The 23,619-nt window shown below is 40.1% G+C and overlaps 1 protein-coding gene across 7 annotated transcripts in view; it reads right to left on the bottom strand.

Moving 5' to 3' along the window:
- Positions 1–23,619, bottom strand: part of LOC136842602 (unconventional myosin-XVIIIa-like) — a 1,295,621-nt gene that overhangs the window by 975,837 nt on the left and 296,165 nt on the right. For 2 of the 7 annotated variants that reach the window (XM_067110176.1, XM_067110179.1), the window contains exon 1: positions 2,196–3,873. The exons of 3 other annotated variants lie outside the window; for them this stretch is intronic. In XM_067110176.1, the coding sequence (XP_066966277.1) occupies positions 2,196–3,728 (1,533 nt within the window). In that variant the 5' untranslated portion in view covers positions 3,729–3,873. Of the gene's footprint in view, positions 1–2,195; positions 3,975–23,619 lie in introns of those variants that run through there. 2 more of the 7 variants (XM_067110178.1, XM_067110177.1) reach the window with 2 other exon arrangements.

Genomic DNA, 23,619 nt, shown 5'->3' with positions numbered 1-23,619 from the left:
AAGAAGATACTACTGTACATTACATTGATTGTATACTTGTGATAAATGTCTTCACAGGTTATAGCGGTGAGTTTTCATAGTCTTCATATAGCCTTGTTGTAAGGTTTATTTCCTAGTCATGTGCATTATACTACTGTAGTTAATAAAAGACAGTTATTTCTTTAGTCAAATGGAATGACTTGTGAAATAAAAACGCCATGCTATACTTCTTAAGGACATTGCATTGCTACATACAAATTTGAAGTTAACAAATCTGGTAACAAATTTGTTTCTGCGATTTCTATGTGTCCGGAAATGATGCCCTAAGATCTGAATGGTTTTCACCAAGTTGCACGAGCGCTTTGGGTATATTTTGCGTTTGCAATCTTGCATTGTGCATTGCTGTTGAGAAAAAGTGCTTCATCTATATATCTAATGCATTTACTTAAATTCTGTACACATTTTCTTCAAGACTCGTTTTGTTTATAATTGAACTCATGGCATTGATGAAAGAATGGCCAGAATTATTGTCTACAAGAATGCCAGAATTATTGTCTACAAGAATACAAACATTGTCCTTGAGAATTAAGTCAGCGTTTTTTAAATATGCATTTGAAATTTGGAGTCACTTACAGTGTTATTTTATTGAAAGGGAAATCTTGTTCGAAGGTTGTTAACACAAAATGGTTCTGAACTGTTAAGTAATATGGAGCTTACCCTCTAACTTTTTAATTATTATCAACATTCATTGCTATCTTTCAAGCTGCTAGGAGGAATAGTTGTGTGCAGTACAGCTTACCTACTAAAATGATACACACCAACTGAGATGCCTGTACTGTATTTTCTATCTTTAATGTAATTCTAAGCCTTTCTCATTGTCAAAATAAATAGCACAAATACCCTACTAAAATTTAAGTAATCAAAAAGTTATAATTTAGGACTTTATCTGTTCCTCTAATATTAGACTATATTTACAATTTTCCACGTTTCCCTACCTACTTCCTTTTTAAATCAATGGTCTTCGTTTTGACAATGATTAACTTTCAGTCCTTTTGTTTCATTTCCCTCTTTGAGGAAACACCCTACTGTAGTCTCGCTCTCTTGATCATGTGTCTGAGCTTGTGCCTCTGCAGATATTTTCAACATTAATTAAGCCGTTTCCTTGAGAAGGTTTCCCAGAAAAAAGAAACACAACAGTCAATGACATTCATACCTAATCTGCTGAACGGAGGATGAACCTCGTGCGATTACCAACGTCAACTTGGGGGAATTGTAGCGTATTTCCATGCTATAGAGATTATATGTAAGAACGTCACTCGTGAATACGTGACAAAAATTGTGTGTATATATAAATTAAATATATATATATATATATATATATATATATATATATATATATATATATTTATTTATATATATATATATATATATATTTATATATATAATATAATATATAATATAATGTACGCATGCATATGTGATAAGAGAAATGAATAGAAGATAATATAACCAAAAAACCAATTATTTGCTGTGTACAGAGGATGTAATGCTGAGCATATGATAATATTGTTTATATTGTCTTCAAAGGAAAGACATTATTTGATATGAAACTATATACTGGTGTATATATATATATATATATATATATATATATATATATATATATATATATATATATATATATATATATATATATATATATATATATGTATAACTGAATCACGAAAATATGGAACGTGATGAATATATAAATAAAGATAAAATCACGAAGAGAGCAAAACACTGGAGTGCTGCGAGGCCTTTCGACACTAGAGTCTGCTAAGTAAAGGACTAGTGTCGAAAGGCCTCACCAGCACTCCAGTGTTTCCATTTCACTTTAAATTCTTGGATTTGATATATATATATATATATATATATATATATATATATATATATATATATATATATATATATATATATATAATATATATATATATATATATATATATATATATATATATATATATATATATATATATATATATATATATATATATATATATATATATATATATATATATATTATAAATATATAATGTACACATACAACATATATATATGCATATATATATATATATATATATATATATATATATATATATATATATATATATATATATATATATATATATATATATATATGTGAATGCGACATGCAGATATCTGTATCATCTCACCAGAGCATCATCAAGCTCCTCAATCTTCTCCTGCAGAATCTGAGTAAGATCTTTGTAACTCTTGCCATTCTCCTTCCTGGCATGCGCAATAGCTAACCTCCTGAGGGAGTCCTGTCCAGGGGAACAGGAAGACGACGTTCGATCAATCAACACAGGAGCACCGCCGTTCTGTGGCTCAGGTGTGAGGCTTTCCAGTGCCATGTGAGCTTGGGCCAGCAGTTCATCGACTCGGGAATCAGACGAAACACGAGCCAGCTTACTACGGACCTCCTCCTTCAATATGTCATCGATCACGATCCTCTTGGCACATCCTACTTGCACCGACTTAGCAAAAATGGGCATGCGTTCACTTCCCTTCACAGAACGCATACCCACACTGCTTCGAAAACGTTCGCCACCATCACTGGCACTCTTATTGAGTGGTGTCGGTTTGATTTTTCCACGGCCGTTACTTCCACAAAATACGGCCGAAGGCCGTGCATAAGGGCACTTGGCAGCACTTCTCTTAGCAGCAGCAGCAGCAGCAAAAGTCTTAGCAGGGAGAAGCTGAGCCCCACTGTTCTTGGGCGACAGGACTTTCCTTGGTGTTGACAATGGAGTAGTTGTAGGAGTCGATCCCGGTGATGTCTCAGGAGATGAAAATTCGCTAGAGGAGGCATCGCTTTCACTTGTCCGCATACGGTGGGGGTGGTGGTGGTGATGGTGATGATGTTTGGAAATGGCCCCAGGAGTTGCTGAGAGTCGCACCTTCACGGGAATAGCAGCATGAGAGGATTGAGAACGGCGAGTAGGATACCCATTCTTTCGGCTCCCACGGACCTCACTTTTACTATTCCTGCTGTTATGACAGCTAGCCAAGGCGTTAGTGGTGCTTGCCGAACGATGAGCCCCAATACTGTGAGCACGTCGCGTGGGGGAGGGCGATGCCCCATCCCTTCGAGTGTGATCGTGGCTACCAACGGCTCGATCTCCAATCAACTGGGAGATGAGTCTAGTTCCGGCCTTTCCGCCTATGTTTATACCCCCGCCTCCGCTGTCGTCGGAAGAACCGTCATCTCGAGGTATGTAATCTTGTACGATGGTGTCTCCTCCCATGCCTTGGGCACGACCACTCGGCGATGAACCTCTTCCTCCTCCGCCACATACACTTGATTTCATCTTGGCTGAAGAAGCATGAGTTCGCGTTGTATAGAGACGATCAATGACGGCTAATGAAAAAGCACTGGGGGCCTTCGTTGGAGTTGTAGGAGGGGGAGGAGAAGGAGAGCATCCAGCAGACCGACATTTGTGCGTTGAAGGAGACTCTGTAATAGATGTCATAGGCCCGAAAGGAGTGCCGATGGTCAGGCGACTTAGAGGATCGAGGGGGACGTCGTTGGCACAATGAGGCCTCCGGCACTCGTGATTTGGATCACAAGTGCAATTTTCTGGAATGTGGATGCCGTTGGGGCAAGGTTTCGTTCGGAACTGAGGTTTGTGGTAAGTCCTTAGCGAATTCTCGAAAGGTCCAAATAAATCGAAGGGACTTGGCATGATGGCAACGGATGTGGAAGAAAAAAGAAAGACTTCGTACTACACTACATGTGATATGACGGATTAGAGCGACGAACACATACACAAGCAAACAAATTCGCTAATAATGCAACCACTAGTGAAGTATTCCTTTATCCCCTTCGGGCCAATTTTCTCGAGGTAAGCGTTAAAATCACAGCAGCGACAGGAAATGTAAAGGACGGGACACACCGGCCGTCTACACACGGTAAGATCGCGAAGCCAACTAACAAAACCTCCTCACCAAATCCTACACACTCCTTCTGGTCCCCCTGTTATGATGGGGGTGGTCATAGGAGCCATGTGGATGGAGAAGGGGGTTAGGACCGGACTCCCTGGGCACCATGGTGAGTTCCTCAGTCTACCATGCCCCAACACCACAGGCACCTTCACCTCCACTACTACCGCTACCATTACTACCAGTGGCCTTACTTTCATATCATCGTAGGTTCTCTCTCACTACTAAAAAACATCGCTCTCATCACCGAGCCTGGTTGCCTATAACACCTGTCAAATAACGATACTGCTGTAGCTGTGGTCCCACTGTGCAACCGAAATCTCTCCACGTCGCGTAACATAACGTTCTCAAAGACTATTACGGCAATCTACCTATTATATCACTTTCGATTCACTATTTTACTATTCAGTCTAACTAACTGTATGTTCAACCAACAGACTTCACAGCACTCGATGTTAAATAACAATAAATGCCGATGATGGTTATTTTAGAAAGTTAATGAAATTCGAATTTAAGTGAACGCCGAACGTTTTGCTGGACTTTCCACGAATGAAACGGCGCGTGTGGTCAGGCGATAGGTTCCGTTCCATCCTTGTCTGCCACATGCAACCAATACAAATAATACGTTACTTGAGCGACACCCACAACCACCGGTTTTGTGTGTGTGTGTGTGTGTGTGTGCATTTTCTTTTCATAAACAAAGAAAAGAATAAATTTCTCCATTTTTACATATATGAGGATATCTGTAAAAGTGAATGTATTAATATGCATATGTATGTATGTATGTATGTATGTATGTATGTATGTATGTATGTATGTATGTATGTATGTGTATATATATATATATATATATATATATATATATATATATATATATATATATATATATATATATATATATTATACATATATATATATATTATATATATATATATATATATATATATATATATATATATATATATATATATATATATATATATATATATATATATATATATATATATGTATATATATATTTTAATGAGCAATATATATTTATTATTTCGTTCGATACGCAGAGTTAAGCATAAGCAGCGTTGTGGGTGTGGGTGCGAGGATGGGTTACAACAAGGTAAAGACAGACACCGACGCCCGACAAGCCCTCTGAGGCATGCGTGGGACAAGGTGCCTAATCTCGTCGCCACCCACTGACAACTAAAAGGGTAACACCTTGGGGCACTGCCCCCTTTTTTGCAGAAAAGGCATATGGGGGAAAAATGTAATAAGGTGGGTCTCAAGAAAAAAAAAAAAAAAAAAAAAAAAAGCCAACCGTCAATACCATATTCATACATTAGCTGCTCAATTATCATGGATGAGCCGGATACGCGAACACTTTCTCCACTTGAGCCGCCGCTTCAGACATCCGAAAAAAGGCTGCTCAACATCCTTGCTGCACACTGCGCCATTCATCTAGCTCGCTTCGTGGTGCTGGGGCCTTTTCTTTTAAATATTTCTTTTAAGCCATCTCCTCAACCTTTTTTTGATCTGCCTTTGCTACTTCCACCTAACAAACTCTCCTTCCATTATAAAAAAATTTCATAATCTCCAAACAACTTTCAACATCATACATCCTGAAAACCCTCCATATTATCTCTACCATTACACTTTCTCTTCGTCCATGAATGTTACCTCGTTTTTTCTCTTCACCTCTAGAGTACACTTCATACACTTCTCACATAACTGCTTCGTTTCATAACGAACTCTTGACCTGCATACTTTCTTCCTTGTCTAAACCCGCACCTTCCTTCCCCTATCAATCATATAACAACTATCCTGCTTTCTCAATCAACATCCCACCCCTTTTGCTATACTAAGTCCCTAGAGGCCTTACAACATGCACACATTGAGTGTGTGTATATATATATATATATGTGTGTGTGTGTGTGTGTGTGTGTGTGTGTGTGTGTGTGTGTGTAAAACTGCATACGTTTAAGTGTGAACATGAATCTTCATTGAACGATGACCCATAAACTGAGATACTAAACAATGACCCGATTTCATGAGTAAAAATGAAGAGCCGTTTAGTCTTAAAAAAATCATCTTCCCAAATTAAAGAAAAGTAATATTTGGAAAGTTGACCGTCACCGCATAAATGAACAAACTATGATCAATACCACTGGTAATTATCATTATAAAATAATACCAAAGATGATTCTACTCACACCCTAAGATATCACAATGGCCTCCCTCATCCCCCAACTACTACTATAAAACAGACAATACAGAATTTAGGCCAAATTATTATTATTATTATTATTATTATTATTATTATTATTATTATTATTATTATTATTAAAAAGTAGTTTAATCAGACCACTGAGCTGCTGACTTTCAGCTCTCATAGGGATGGCCCGAAGGATTAGATTAAAATACCAGGTCTAGGCCTGAGGCCAAGCACTAGGACCCAATAGATCATTCAGTACAATGATGAATGAATTAAAATGAAATTAAAAACTGCACATAGGCACATCCTCTCATACTGAAACACATACATACAATAAATACATTTACTCAGACTTCCTTACATACACACTAAAAAGGTATATTAAAATTCAGAATATTAGTTAAGTAATATTTTAAAATTTTGCCTTTTTTAAGTCGATAAATGCTAAAAGGGCTTTCGTGCTTTTATTATTTACTAATTTTTATATTTTATTAATTAAATTGCAGTTCCTCATGAACATCAAAATCGGAACAACTAAAAATGTAAAAGATTCTGACAAAATTTCTTTCACTGATCTATTTCCAAAAGTTGACAGTCGTTGTTGGTCATACTTTTGACACTCGCATAACACATGTCTGACCGTTATCATTACCCTACACTCTGAGCACTCGGGAGCCAGGCCACATGGGCTGCTCATTAAGTGCTTGTGCGTGTCTCTCTCTCTGATATGATGAGCTCCGTTTTTAACATTAGGTTTTGTTTCAATTTATTACTTTCAGGTTCTTCATTCCATATATATTGCCATTTATTTATAATACCCATCTTTATGTGTGTTACATAATCAGTAACAGGGATTCTCACATTTGATCTTGTCATGTGGGTTGCTTCTCTGGCTGCTTTGTCTGCATCTTCACTTCCTTTGATCCCTACATGGGCAGGCATCCAACATATTTCGACATTTTTTTCCATTTTTTATATCAGTTATGGAGAAAAAATTTTATTTGTTGTACTATATTATTTTTTACTTGTAACTCTGAATAGTTTCTCGAGTCACCAAAAATCACAAAATTACTGAATGATGTTTCTTTAATTATTTTTATAGCTGATGCAATTCCACACAATTCTGCTGTGAATACTGAAGCATTATTAGGAAGAGAGAACTGATAAGTCCTGTCCCGGGACACTGCAGCATATCCCACTGTGTTCTGATTTAGATCTATTTGTATATATTGTGTAATGTGGACTTTTTCGGCTTATATGCTCTATTGTATGTTGTCTATGGTGTTCTGGTGTATATGAGTAACTTTTTGATAAATACTTGGTATGTACAAATTCTCATTTTATTCATTGTCCAGGGAAGAGGTGATTTTACTATTAAAGGCACTTGTACATCTATAATCAGCGACTCAAAGAGTCTTCGAGCTCTAACTAGGAAAGGTGGTGGATGGTCATTTATAAACAGAGCTCTTAATTCAAATAATCTTTTTGTTGGAGAATCACTTTTCTGAATTCTTAGAGCACTTTTCATTGTTACTAGCTCTCTATGGAGAGACAGAGGCAGTTCACCACATTCAACTTGTAGAGATGATTTTGGTGATGATCTAAAGTTCCTGAGCATATTCTAAGGCCTTCATTGTGAACAGGGTCTAACATTTTCAGCGCTGCAACCGATGCTGAGCCATATACTTCGCTTCCATAATCAATGATAGACAGAACTGTTGCTTTATACAGTACAGTAAGGGTATGTCTATCGGCTCCCCAAGTAGTGTTCGATAGTTTTCTAATTAGATTTAATGCTCTTTTACATTTAGATTTTACCTATGTTATGTGGGCTCTCCAGTTCAACTGAGTATTGAATACTAATCCCAAAAATTTTGCAGTTTGGCCAACTGATATACTATGGTTTCTGATTTTTAAGTCTTTCTTCACCTTTTTTCCACTTTTTATTTTTATAAAACATGATTGCTTGAGTTTTATCTTTGGAAAATTTAAAGCCTACAGATGAGGCCCATTCATCTATTTTCACTATGCTTTTATTAATGATTTGTTCTGCATGTTTCATTCGAGATGCTGAATAATATATGGCAAAATTGTCCATATACAGGTTACTTTAAACGCCAATAGTTAGATTATTACTGATATCATTAATTGCTAAAGTATAAGTGGAAATGTTCTAGAAAGAACATTATCAATTCTCACCTGAAAACTGCGATTTGTCAAAAAGTTTTGTATAAACCTAGGTAAATATCCACGGATATTGTTGTTTTGTAAAGTTTTTAATATAGCATACCTCCATGTAGTATCATATGCTTTTTCAATGTTAAAAAAGACAGCTACAGCAATGTTTTCATTCAAAACCTCTACATATATGGTCTTCTAAGTTACGGAGAGAATCTAATGTAGATCTGTTACACTGTGACCTGAATTGAATGGGAGTCAAAATTTTATTTTCTCGAATGTGCCATGTTAGTCGAGCATTTACCATTTTCCTCTAACAATTTACATAAGCAGTTTGTTAAAGAAATTGGTCTGTAATCACTTACATTACTGAGATTCTTTCCAGGTTTGGGGATAGGAATTATTATAGCTTTATGCCATTCATCTGGAAATAAATTTCGAAGCCATAAATTATTATAAAACTCTAATAAGTATGAATATGCCAAAGGTGCTAAGTGACAGATCATCTCCAAACAAATATTGTCACCTCTAGGAGCAGATTAATTGCTGTTCGAGAGAGCATATTCCAACTCTGACATATTAAATTTTCTATTATAATATATATCTTCTATTGTTTCTAAATTTATTGTTATTAATTCTATTTTATTTTTCTTTGTGTGGAAGTGTTCATGTAAATTTTTATCACTACTTACATTTGCTAAAATTTCTTCTATTACTTATATCTTTTGGATCAAATGCTTTTTTCCATCTTTTAATATGGCATGTCTAGGTGGTTTAACATGGGTACCATTTATTTTCCTGAATTCTTCCCATATATTTTTTGTATGGGAGTATTATTTGAGAGATCTGATACGTATTTCCTCCATGAAATGATTCTTCCTTGAATTACTTCTTTTTTAAATTTTGCAGATATTTTGTTTTATAGAAGTTTTAATGCATCAATTTCCAGTAATAATATAGTAATTTTTTGTAAAGTTCCTTCTAATATCAGTAATGTTTTATTTATTTTACTGAACTTTCTATTCAAATTATCTAATCGTCTCCCTATTGAGTGTTTGATATTTATTAATTCTGTTAACTTATCAAACCACCATGGAACTTGGTGTTTTGTTGGATGGGGTTTTGACTTTGGTATTGCTTTATCAGCAGCATTTTTAATGAAATCAACAAGAAATTTATTATTTTCATTATGGTCTTTTAAATATTCAAATGGTGGGATATTTCTACTGTGCATTTCATATCACTCCCAATCTGCTTTATAAATGTTATAGTGAGGGACATGTTTTGCAGGATTATTTTGTAATAAGGAAATTAATATTGGGAAATTATCACTGGTGTGCAAGTCATCAACTGTATTCCAATCTAATCTGTCAACTATACCTGTTGTACACAGAGTTAAGTCTACTGAGGAAAATGCTCCATGTGCTTTTGAAAAATATGTGCTAATTTCGTCATCATTTATACAACACATGTCGTTTGACTCCATGAACTCTTCTATTTTATACCTGTTCTATTTAAGTTTGTGCAATTACAGTCCTATATTGGGTTGTGAGCATTAAAATCACCTACTATAAATGTAGGCTCCTTGGTATTGTTAAGTAAATCTTTATGTTTATCAATGTCATGATTTTTATTAGGTTGGTTGTATAAATTATAAATTATATAATTATCTTTTTTATTCGTATTTTAATACTTGATATTTGCAAGTCAGTAAAGTTTACAGGTACTCTGTCACAACATACTTTGTTATGTACATATATATATATATATATATATATATATATATATATATATATATATATATATATATATATATATATATATATATATATATATATATATATATATATAGCAGTACCTAAATTTTCTTCTTCCTCTTCTCTAGATGTAGATACTAAGGTATGTTTACCTATTGTTGATATTGTTTTGTTGACATGTTGTAAACATACGACCATTGGATGATATTCCCTTAGTAATTGTTGTATTTCTCCCAAATGTAATCTGGTCTGTAGACCATTTACGTTCCATTGTCTAATGTAATTATTGAAAGTATTACGTTAGTGTATTCGTGTTGTTTTCTTTTTGTGAATCATCAATTTGCATTTTTTCTAAAATCCTATTTACAATATTTATTTTTTTCTTTATAAGACATTAAACCCCGAGCACATACAGCCCTTTTCATAAGTGTCTAAACTAGTATTTTCTTTATTTCTGTATCTTATAAAATTTCGTATAGTGTTTAATAAACTGTCCTTTGTTATGCTTTTGTTTTTGCTGCACAGTTCAATGAAACATTCATTACATCCACATGTGTTTTCATGTGTTGTTTCTTCGTTTGCTCTTGCTGCACCTATTATTGGCAATGGGGTAATCTCTTCTCTCATCACATAATCATTCTTGTCAATGGTTTTTTGTTCTACTATTTCTTTATGTTCTGGGTATCTGTTTCCATTTGTTTTATTATTACTTTAGGAGACAAAGGTATATTTTTATAATTTTTTGGTTTTTGTTCTTTCTTTGGGTCTCCCACCTTTATTTTAATGGATGTATCTCTAATAATAGTTGGTTTTTTATTCGTCTTGGGTGCAGTTCTCTCTAAAGGTCTCTTTTTTTCTTTAGTTTTTAATTCATCATAACTATCTTCTAATATTTCTGTGGTGCTTGTATTGTCTTCTAGTGTCTCCATTTCTCTTAATATCTCAAATGAATTTGAACAAATATTTGTGTACTTGTCTTGGTTCTTTGCTATATTAGTTTCTTCTTGCAAAGTCGCTATTTTTCTGTGAGATTGATCTATCATGGTTTTGTTACTCTTATCTATTTCCATCTTTGTTTCATTGTTTGATCTAGTTACAGTAGAAAACATTCGTTTCCTAGTGGGATCATGCATTCCTTAACTTTTAATTCTAATTTGGCCTCTTTTATAGGCATCCACTGTGTGGTATGTTTGTCAGATACACAATATGCACATATAGATTTATTACAGCAATTTTTCTTTGTATGTCCATACATACCGTACTACAGTTTTGGCACTGTAGTGTTTTCGGAACATACGGTCTCAGTTCTCTGCTCTGGCCAACGGTTTAAATTTTCAAAGGTAATTCATGGCCTTCGAATTTTATCTTTACTATTCTCAGTGTTTTTCCATTACTCCGTCTACTGGCTATGTTATGTATTTCACAGTCTTGTACATTGCTGTACCTTTTTTAAGTGAATCCAGCAATATATTCTTTTTTATTGGTTCTTCATCACTGTGAGGGAGTACTATGGTACCCTGTACACTGTTCATATCATTAAGTTTTTTTATATGTACCTTTATATTGTCAATATTTTTATAGTTAAGTAGTTTTCTGATTGATTTTTTGTTGTGGTTTCTATCAACCACATCTTATCTTTTATTTGTCTGAATGACATTTCAGTAGTTGAATGTTGATTCAAAAGGAAGTTTTCTAATCTCAATGCCGATATTTTCTTCTCTGCTTCTAAGGTCAGGAATCGTGACCAACTTCCACTTCCAAGGAGGGAGTCAAAGTGAGTCAAGGTTGGGTCATGATATTTTTTTTTTTTTTTTTGGTTTGCTTTATATTAGAGCATAGGGCTCCAGTGTAATTACATTAGTATTTTTTCTGATTTTTCCAGAGAGGTTGTCAGTGGTTGTCAACTGTGCCGAGTCGCTACCATCAAAGGGCCCAGGGGTACTTAAATCTTTAAAACCACTAAGCATAAAGATTGAAGTTAAAAAAAATAAATAAACCTGAAAACCTTAAAAAGATATCATCCGTCTTTCATGGAGTTAATTCTTCCACCAATGGCACAAGTGAGAACCGACTCCTAAATGTCCACCCCCTACCCTACCCCACAGGGGATTGCACAACATGATTAGAGTGGCCCAAGTGTAAGCCAAACCCACTTGCTAGGACTGAGAGCATTTCAAGAATACAATCGTCCCCATCATAATCATATCATGGGCAAACCGGATAGAATGCCGAGAGTCCTATCCCTGGAACCAGACACCCCTGGAATCCCTGGTCCACCCCTAAAGAATACTCCTGCCTTCGAGCTATCAATCTGGTAACTCTCAGGTCTGAACATTATCAGGCAGTTGATGGTCCTACTACAGTTTTCATTATTTAGCTTCGGATATAAACCCTTTCCCAGCTATGATATCTTTTCCTATTTATCAGGTCCAATAAATTTTAGTAAAAGTGGAAAATTCCACAAATTTAATCCAAAATAATATATAATGGTATATGGGGCTCTTGGACTTGAACCCAGGAACAGGTTCCTGGCGTTCAAGAGCCCCCTCACCACGTCAAGTTGGTCCCATATCAAGGAGGAATTTATGCCAAAGGCCAAGCGCTTGGGACATATGAGGTCATTCAGCGCCAAAGTGGAAATTGGCAGTATAAAGGTTTGAAAGTGTAACATGAGGATAACCTCTCAGTTGCACTATGAATCAATTGTTAGGAGAAGGTGGAAAGTAAGATGGAAGAAATAGAATATGATCGGAGGTACAGTAAAATGAATGAAAGGGGTTGCAACTACATGAAGCTTAAGGAGGGAAACTTAAGTACTGTAATGTATAAGGTGCACTAATGGCACTATCCCCTAAGGGAAACTACAACTAAAATCATTATTAACAGCCAGGTTGCAACCCTAAATTTGAAAGCCGGATGCTACAAGCCCAAAGGCTCAGACAAGGAAAGCAGTGCTAAGGAAAAGAAATAATGCAGTAAAGATACCCATTATGCCAAGACACGAGATGCAAGTGGCCCTAAAAAGAAGAAAAAAAAAAAACAATTGCACCCAGGTTGAACTTCTGAAGTTCCAGCGAATCAACCGCATGCCCATTAAGTGTCACACACACACACACACACACACACACACACACACACACACACACACACACACACACTCAGAGCCTCCTACATACACCATACTGTTCACTATGGAACAGATGCTTACCTTCTGCACAGACCTTCAGATGTTTCTTTACGATACTCATTTCGCCATTTCCCCTATGTCCTTAGTTCATGTCTATTATTTAATAAAAACACTTCAAGGATTAGAAAACAATCTTTGGAAGCACATTTTCCCCCCAAATCGTTACAGCCTGCACATCTGCAAGAACACTAGATACATACTTTCATGAACATGGTACCGTCACAATGAAACATAAAATGACTGACTAAAATTCTGATTAAATCATACGAAGTTTCATTAGGAATTAATTTAGTAGACTGCATGGAATTCACTGTGCTACTTCACAACTGGAGGGATCCACTCTTTCAGGAAATAATTCTCACAACTATAATAAATGTTGACCCATGGGTTAGGTTAAATAGCTAAACACTGTTGTTCCTTGCTGTTTCTGTACTTGTGATTAAAACTCTTTACTGATATTGATACAAGTTACTTTATTTGCAACCTTCCAAATAATTTTATAAAATCAATTCACTGTTATACACAATCTTATTAGCTAGAGAAGCTCAACATCCGCTACTGTCAGATATGTTTCACAATCTTAATGCGAGCATCTGGGTCTCTATAAACAGCACAAAAGTTGGGCTCTCAATATTCCCTAGTGTCAGATATATTCCACATTCTTAATGAAAGTATCTAGTCTTTTATCTGTGGCACCAAATATCTTATTTGTCTCAACAAGTTGCCCTACACAAGTCAGTGAGTAAAACCATTTTCTCATACTTTGGGCTGTTCCACAACTGCTGTATACCAAAGCCTTTCACAAGAGAAGTTAGACAGCGTGGCATATTAACTGCACATTGGTGCCACTGTTCATTAGATCTGGTTGCCCTCAGCAGGAAAATTTGATCATGGCTCAATTGTGTGTGAGAGATCTGTTAAAATACAAATTTTGAAAAACTGACAAACAAGAGACCATCCACCAATGGTACAAGTCATAACTGCTAATATTAGGAAACAGAAACTTACCAAGCGAACCACTCTATCTAAAAGAGATAAATTTCTGGCAGAAGCAGACATCCACTCTGGAAAATAATATTCTAGTAAAGATAGGGCAAATGACCTAAAACAGTCTGCACTAATTTTTTCACTGTTATAAATATATAAGGCCTTAATTACAATACCTAAATTCTGTGCGGCATTTGCAGATACTTTCACTAGATGTTTCTCAAAATTAAGATGTGTCAAAAGTTGCACCTAGAATAGAGTTAAAGCTTCACACTCATTCAGCAAAGCCCTACCCACCTGAAAGGGGGGATAGGGTGGAAAATCTGTATAAGATCTGCTTCTCAACAGTGTTTTCATTTTACTGGAGTTCAGCCTAAAACCCCACCAACTACACCATTTACCAATCCGCTCAGTGTCACAATAGAGGCTAAGGGTAACTTTATTTCTCATAAGTGGAGACTTTACTACAGCCACAACTGTTGCATCATTGGCATACTGAACAATCTTGTTTTCCAGGCCTACAACCCAAGAACACTACCCTGTGGAACTCCAAACACAATAGGTCTTGGTTCACTAAAGAGCCCATCAACTGCAACCCACTCCAAGATTCTGGATTTTATAAATAAGTGCCTTGTTTTACTAAACCGAAAGCAGCAATAAAATCTATTTAAAGTACTCTACACTCAAAACCCTTATCAATGGTATGTCAAAGCTAAAAGAGCATCACAGGCACCTAAATGCACATGGACTATCAGCTAAGAATCTCTTAAATTCCACATACTTATATAGTGGCTTAAAAATATGTTTTTCTGCAGTTTTGGAGAGCACAGGGAGAATACAAATTGGCCTGTAGTTACTAGTCTACAAATATGGCATTCTTTGGAACAAACACTGTATTACTAACCTTGCGGTCATCTGCAAAGATACTTCATCAACCTAAAAATCTAAAGAATCTACTAAAAAAAAAAAGTTAAGTATATCTTAGTTTAACCAGACCACTGAGCTGATTAACAGCTCTACTAGGGCTGGCCCAAAGGATTAGATTTATTTTACGTGGCTAAGGAACCAATTGGTTACCTAGCAACGGGACCTACAGTTTATTGTGGAACCCGAACCACATTATAGTGAGAAATGAATTTCTATCACCAGAAATAAGTTCCTCTTATTCTTCATTGGCCGGTCAGAGATTCGAACTCGCGGCCAACAGAGTGGTAGCTGAGAATGGAACCCACTCGCCCAACGAGGAACTAAAGGAATCTACTAATCTTGGGAGACAAGTATCATGGAGAGGGGCATCCTAAGCTGATTGCTTAGCTTCAAAAGCTTGATGAAGCAGTTCAGCCTTTTCCTCAGGGCCAGTAACCAATCTACCATCATATGTTAGCAGTGGTGGAATGGAAGACCAGCCTGACCCAAAGATAGGTGATGCCAATTTGGTCCACCACAGATGAGGCCGAATAATTCATACAATTTCCTCTTTCAGGAATTACTGTAATTTCTCTCAGCTCAGAAATATGGGTGGGTTCCTCAATTAACTGGACAAAATCGGAGGATACACAGAACTCAAGAGCAGACCGGCCATGTTGATTTGTGAAATTTGAATTAAGCCACTTGCTGTGCTTTGCAATGCAGTCTCCTCAAATAATGAATGAAGCTTTTGAATCCTGTGACTGAGCCATACTAACCCTCTTAAAGAGACAGTCATATATACAGTAGAATCATTGATACCTGGACTGGGGTAAACAGCAAATATGTAAACACTGTAGACTTTACCATAAATCTTAAAAATACAGGTTTTTTGACAATAAACAGGTCATCTGGACTTAGTGTATATAGCCAAACCTTGCGCACGTTATGTTACGACAATAAATAAAGTCAGGGCCATCAAACCCTTGGATTAACAACTCAACCTTAGACTTGTTACTACTTGCAAATGTCTCAGAAGAACATCAAATCCTAACAGGGGCACAACTCTTGGAGATCAAGAAAATTTTACCTTAACCCTGAACATCTGAGTAGAGTACTCTGCAATTTGAGTAAAGTGCAATGCTATCAGTGGAAGGATCTGCGAATAAAAAACAAGTTTAAATTATGACAAAATTCCACCCTAAATGTTTTTGTATCCATACATGATATAACTGAAGAGTGCCACCTGTCCTACATAACTACCTAAACATATGTTATCTCTTTAAGCCTATAAAAATAAAACTCTTCAGCCTGCTCTGTGAAATATACACCCTTGGTGAGCGATTTCAACGCAGCTCCATTTCCTATTTCACAGACAAAATTACCGCCCATCCGGTGAGTGGATGTCAGTATGTCCAATCAGATACCACCTTTTACATAAATTGTATTCCCCAACTAAATTGCTTTCTTTGTAGTTTGATTTTGCTCTGATCTGCATTACATGTTACCTTTAAAATCTGTGTGATATCAAATGCATGTCTCTCTTCCAACATCAACAGGTTTTTTCTTGTATTGGCTATGGTTTTTACATTTAGAACTACAGCAGGGTAGACACTGCAGTGTTCTTAATAGCATTCTGATACAAGTTCAACAACCTTCTGTTTGTTTACCCTGCAGGCTTGGAAGGAGCCTCTCTAGACTAGCAAGGAATTTTAAAAACCATGATGATCATATGGTTCTTCTGCCCATGCCTGATGTTAGTGTCTACAGTACTTGGTCAATGGCCTTCTTCCTTAGCAATCAAAGTCAACAATAGCAGAAGTGTGCACACAGCCAAAACATTCATACTTTGTCACCTCACTCCATGCTTCCAATAACAATACAGTAGACCCCTGGTATTTCCCGGGGTTAGGGACCACAACCACCTGTGGATAGCTAAAATTCGCCAATACTTGAGACCCCCTCTAAAAATTCTTATTTCTGAGCTCGTCCCTGTGTCAGCCGGTGAAATTCCTATTAAGCACGAATTTCTAGGTATAGATATTGCTAAATATACCAGAGAAAAAAGCTATCAGGAATGCTGGGGTTACTACCCCCAGATCGAACATCTATTATGAAATAGACGTCGGTATAGATAAGGGTGAGTGATTGTTGTCACTGCCACAGGACTGCACTCTGTAGACATCCCAATGACAAAACCCCGGAACGTGAGGAGCCGATCTAACGCCCGCACTCACCTGCCCGCCAACCGACGACCCCAGCGCCATCTGTACTCATTCCATTCTAGCACGTTTTTCCTTTAAGAAGGCTTTTTTCTTGTGCTGGTTTTTTGCCCAATTTTCCTTGAGTTGACCATGTCTTCAAGCAATTTCACCATTATGAAGTTAAGTACCATCTTCTTGTAGGGTTTTATTATCAGTGAGGCTCTTATTGGCCCGTAAGTTAATATTTACTGGGTCATATATCGGGCGCTCCCCGGCGTTCGCCGCCTCCGCCATGATGACCTTGAGGTACACCCTTACAGCTTGTTTCTGCAGGGGTTTCTCTCGGTCGTTTACAATTTTATTCATGTTTCGTAATTCCCCTTCAAGAAGTTCCTTTTGGAGGCGTTTATCTATGTCGAGCGGTTCCTGGTACCTTGATTAGCGTCATTCCTCACGGAGGCTTCCTCCCCTTATTTTGGTTCTTACAGTTAATTCATAGCTTATACCAGGCTCTCGCACGAGTAGATTCCCTCTCCAAGGTGGTGCTTTCTTTTGTCAGTTTCTCTGATTTGTAGTGTAATGGATGACATGGATAATTGATTTATTGTGGTCCGGCTCAAGCGTCAGGAGCAGCCAGTTGGCTGCCTACCTCCTGTTCGCCTCGCCGGTTAGGCTATACGCTTAGCACAAGTTCTTATATTTTTGTATATTCGATCATATTACGTGTACTTATGTGGTTATTGGTTAACTTTAGTGGTACTTATCAGAAATTGGGGATCCTAGCCTAGCCCTCTCGCTCCAATCGGTGGGTTAGGCTATTCAGGTTAGGCTTTGGCATTGTCTTAGCTCCCATCTCTCCCGACTATGTCGCTTGAGCGGGGAAGGGAGGGGTAGGCTGATCGAGGGAGTTCCTGTTTGTTGTTCCATCCGCCTTACCGCTTGTTTTCGGGTTTGCCAGGGCATCTGAAGCCCCATCCCTCCTCCCTCTAATGAGGAGAGAGAGGAAAAATAAAAGGGGGATCTTCTTTATGCATTGCCCTTCTGCCCTATGGGTCAGTTGTTGGTTGGACTGCGTTACGGGAATTTCTCTGCCTTCCACCCCTCTTCCTCTCCTCTCTCTCCTCCCTTTTACTGTCTGGGCTGCACCTTCAGAGGAGGGTGAGAGTTTGGCGTTGCTTTAGACTAGTGCTGTTGTCCTATCCTCCCCTAGTACTTTTGGTGAGTGTCATGAGTCTCCCTGCGCGCAGGAAGTCGATACGTCTGTTTCGACGCCCCGTGGGGAGTTACAGTCAGTGTATGGGGGTGTCCCCCGTCCACTTGAACATAACTCTAGATTCCACCTTCTAAGTACTGCCTCCCTGACTTTGCCAGTGGTGTGTCATCTCCCCACGTGTGGGACATCGGTCTCTTCGATCGTCACCCCGAGGGGGACTAGTCCGGTTCCCAGTTGAGAGTCACCCACCCTCCTGGCCTCCGTTCTGGTGTCAACCGCTCGGCTAGTGTTTCGTTGGTTCGCTCTCCTCCGGGTCGGGCTGAACTTCGATCACCTTCAGGGTTCAAACACTTCCTCGCTGGTTCCGCTCCGCCGTCCCCGGTCCTCCCGTTGCCTTCTTACCTGTTACCACTCCAGTGGTTTTGGTTTTCAGTAGGTTGGCCTTAGTCACACCTAGTTCTCTAGCTGTATAATAACTGGAGGTAATGATTTACCCCCGCCCTCCCCGCTGTAACCAAGTGACGGAGGCACGGGATCTCGGAGGGGTCTGCGCCGGAACACTATGACCAGCAGTGTACTGCTATCCTATGTTGTTAACCATTTACTTACTGTCGGACTCCGGCAGTAATTATACTTTAAGTTGATTTTACAATTAAGAGTTGCATGATCCTAAGTTAAGGTCCTACTCCGTCGAACTATCTCCGGCGTTCCTTAATTTAGTGTGTGTCATGTTTTGCTCTGGTTTATCGTCCCGCCGGAATGCTCCAGCAGGTCCGGTATAAAAGGATTTTGACAAAGGAAAAATCTATTTCTGGAGAGGGGCCCGTGTCACCCGGTGAAAAAGTCCATTCAGCACTTATTTCTAGGTAATTCCGTTGCTAGATACCAGAGAAAGCTAAATGAAATGCTGGAGTTACTACCCCTTTCCACTAGATGGAGTTTTACAAAAACACGGAACCTTATCCTATAGAGATTCCCAATGTCAAAAGTCCCAACGAGAGAGGTGCCGATTGCCCATGCACTACTCGCGGACTGTATACAAGGCAACACTAGTCGCATTCCATGTTAGCACCCACCCCACTAGAATGATGTTTACCATGGGAGGGAGAGAATGAAAAACAGGGTGGGTCACCAGGGACACGGGCCCCTCTCCAGAAATAGATTTTTCCTTTGTCAAAATCCTTTTTCTGGATCGGGGTCCCATGTCAGCCGGTGAAATAATAACAGAGAAATAAACATCATTCTTATGCTATTAGAGACTTAAACAGAGACGTTGAAAACTAGGAGAATAAACAAAATTATAAAAACAAAGTAAAAACAAAGTAAAAACCTAACAGTACCAATGAAAATAAGATCCCCAAAGGCTAAGAGAAGTGAGGACAAAAATAAAGCATAATGAGGCCATGATAATGGCGAATGGGCTCGAGGTTGTAGCCTAAACGCTCAACAGCACTTCTCGTGGCTTCATTACGAGAAGTGCTGTTGAGTGTTTAGGCTACGAGCTACCCCCTCGAGCCCATTCGCTTATTATCATGGCCTCATTATGCTTTATTTTTGTCCCTCACTTCTCTTAGCCTTTGGGGATCTTATTTTCATTGGTACTGTTACGTGTGAGGAGCCCGGGTGCACTGCAGTGCTGCACCAGCCCTATGGGCACGTTGTCTGCCGTTCCCATTCGGGCTGTGCAGTCCGGATAGACGACCTCATCGTGTGGCACCCGGACGGTTGTGAGGTTTGCTTCGCTCTTTACGAGCTTATCCAGGACGAGTCGGTAAGCCTATAGTTTCTGCCTTTAGTTTACCTGGTTGCCTCACTTGTTTCAAGTACGTTATGTTCCTGATATATTGCTTATATATCTCTTCACTGAGCGCTCGGTTATTAAGTCCCTGCTCTCTTCCAGGCCGACCAAGCTTCCCGCAGCGACGCCTTGGGTTCCCTTCGAGCCTGGGTGGCTGGTTTTGGAAGGAATGTTCCGTCGGGGAAGCCATATGTTCTGGACGAGAACATCCGGAATCTGCTTTACCCCGCGCCGGATCTCAGCGGCTGTTCCATCGAAGTCGCCGCTCCTCTCATCGAGCAGATCCGGTAGAAACCCAGCCTCCCAGGACGAATCTGTACGTGGCGGTGTCGGAGGAAGTGGCGGCCATAAACCTTGACCTGGAGCCGATGAACACGGAACAGGACCAGGAGGTAGGTAGGGAGGTAAGTGAGGCAGTGGGGGCGGGCTCCCTTTTTGATTCCCCTTCATCCACCGCTTCTTCATTTCAGGGTTTCCAAAAGTCTTCTTACTTGGAGGACAGGGCGCAATCGGCTGTCCCCAAGTTGAAGAAGTCTTGGGAGGCAAAGGGCTATAAGTCCGCAACCTCCCGCAAAGCAACCCCTTTCCCTCCGGTGAAGCCACGGGATACTAGTCCGGTGGCTTCCACAAACAAGGCCACTCCCTCTGCTAAGGGAGCGAGTTCAAGGGCAGCTAAGGCTAGCCCTCCTCGCCAACCTGCCTTTGATCCGGAGGAGTTTGCCGGTATACTTCTGCAGAAGTTTACCTCGGAGGTGGATGCTAAGCTCAACAAGCTTACGGAGAGGTTGCAGAGCCAGGAGAGTATGCTCTCCGGGTTCATGCACTCCGGTGGATCGGCGGTACATTACCCCATTCCGGATGCCTCCGCCCTCCCTCCATTTGACAAGGGAAATCCTTGGCGTTTGGCCCTTCATGCTCCCTGGCATGAAGATACCCTAACGATCGAGGGTCTAGGCACGCGCAGGCTTCAGGAGTTGGAATTCTTTCCTCCTGACCTGCTGCCCCCCTACCCAGGCTTCGCCAGGTTGACGGAGGAAGCTTGGGTAAGGACGGATAAGGTCCCGAAGGAGACAGTGATCTTCCCAAGGGACCAGGCGCAGTCTACATTGCTGCGCACATTTAATGAGTGGCAGGCGGAGAACACGAAGTTGACCCCCTTCAAGGGCAACTTCACGATGTTCTCGTTGGGTGATAAAATCCCAACCCCTTGCATAACTAAGGTGGCTCTTGCGACCGCCCAGGCATGCACGGAAGGTAAGCTGTTGCCTCAGCTCCGGGAGACTGATCCCACCTCTCTGATCTTCCCCGGAGATGATAATTTCTGGAAGGATGCCCCGGCCACTTTTACATCGGGTAAGCTGGACCCAGATTGTGCATCCATCTTATTCAGTGAGCAGCTTCCCAAACTGCCAGAAGCCCTCCTGAAAGCAGAGTTTGAGACTAGGTGTCGGCTGAGCCGATCACTGAACTCCCTGTGCCTGGCGGAATCCACCGCAATGATGTACTCCGAGGAGCCACGCTTCCAGGTCCTGACGAAGTCTCTGTTAGCAGGATTTCAGGCGGACCTGTTTGACTTCATGCCGCAAATACATCTTCGCTGACGCTACCATAAGACATGAGCCTAACAAGCTCATGAAAAGCTCCTTCTGGGGGGCTAGTATCTTCCCCGAAGGAGAGGTCAATAATGTCCTGGCTGAGGCAACCAGGGCCAATCAGAGTCTGCGCTCCCGCTGGGGTATCCCTGCTTTCAAAAGGAAAACCCCCGAGTCCGCCGGGCCCCAAAACAGGCCTGGTAAGAGATACAGGAGGCACAGAAGACAACACCAACAAGCCGTTGTCCAAGCTGTACCTGTCTCGCCAGTTGGCCAGCCTTCTACCTCGAAGGCCCAGCCTCAACAGTTCGTGCTGGTGCAGCCAGCTCAGCACTCCCTTGCCGCGCCTACCTTCGTAACGTCTCCTGTGTATAACCCCTCCTATGAGGGCCAGGGGTCGTTTCGAGGCCTTAACAGGAGCACAAGGGGGAGTAGAGCAAGAGCCTCCTTCAGAGGCAAGGCTGCCTTGCGATCCCTCTCCCGGGGGAGAGGAGGCCGAGGTAGAGGAGGCAAGCCTTCACCTTCCCAGTGAGACCAATCAGGTGGGCGGCAGACTTCACCTGTTCAGGGACCAGTGGACCTTCAGTCCATGGGCCCACAGTATAGTCTCCAAAGGTTTGGGGTGGAGTTGGATCAAGGGCCCCCCTCTGATCAGATTTCATTAACCGTCTTCCAAAGCTCTGCGGGACTTTGCGGCGGGAATTACTCCAAAAGAGGGCCATAAAGAAAGTGAGACACCTGAAATTTCAAGGCAGGCTGTTCAGTGTTCCCAAGAAAGACTCCAGTCAACAAAGGGTAATCTTGGATCTGTCGCGTCTCAATCTTTATATACAATGCGACAAATTTTGCATGCTTACAATCGCGCAGGTGCGGACTCTACTTCCTCATGGAGCCGTCACCACCTCTATAGATCTTTCAGACGCATATTATCACGTCCCGATTGCACGGAACTTCTCTCCCTTCCTAGGTTTCAGACTGGGGAAACGAGCCTACTCGTTCAGGGTCATGCCATTCGGGCTCAACATAGCACCCAGAATTTTCACGAAGCTGGCGGAAACAGTAGTGCAGCAGTTATGGTCCCTGGGGATATCGCTGGCCGCATACCTGGACGATTGGATAATTTGGGCATCCAACGCCGGGGAGTGCCGGAGAGCTACGGCCATAGTGATCGAGTTTCTGGAATCCCTAGGCTTTCAGATAAACAGGGCGAAGTCCCGCCTAACTCCGGAGGCTCGATTTCAGTGGCTGGGTATCCAGTGGGATCTGGTCTCGCACAAGCTGTCTATTCCGCCAGCCAAACGGAGAGAGAGAGCCAAAGCCACCAGGCAATTCCTCAAAGGCAGGAAAGCCTCTCACAGAACACAAGAAAGAATCCTGGGTTCTCTTCAGTTCGCATCTGTAACAGACCTGCTACTAAAAGCAAAACTGAAAGACATAAACAGAGTGTGGCGAAGACGAGCCAATGTCAAGCTCAGGGACAAGGTGTCATTAATTCCTCCGGTGCTGAGGAAAAGACTCCGGCCGTGGTCCACAGTCAAGGGTCTTTCAAGTCAGTTCCCCTTCAATTCCTCTCCCCAGCTCTAATAATCCACACAGACGCCGTTAAG

The sequence above is a fragment of the Macrobrachium rosenbergii genome, chromosome 10 (assembly GCF_040412425.1).
Source record: "Macrobrachium rosenbergii isolate ZJJX-2024 chromosome 10, ASM4041242v1, whole genome shotgun sequence".
NCBI lineage: Eukaryota > Metazoa > Arthropoda > Malacostraca > Decapoda > Palaemonidae > Macrobrachium > Macrobrachium rosenbergii.
The sequence above is the reverse complement of the archived record's forward strand: the minus strand, read 5'-3'. Positions and strand labels throughout refer to the sequence as shown.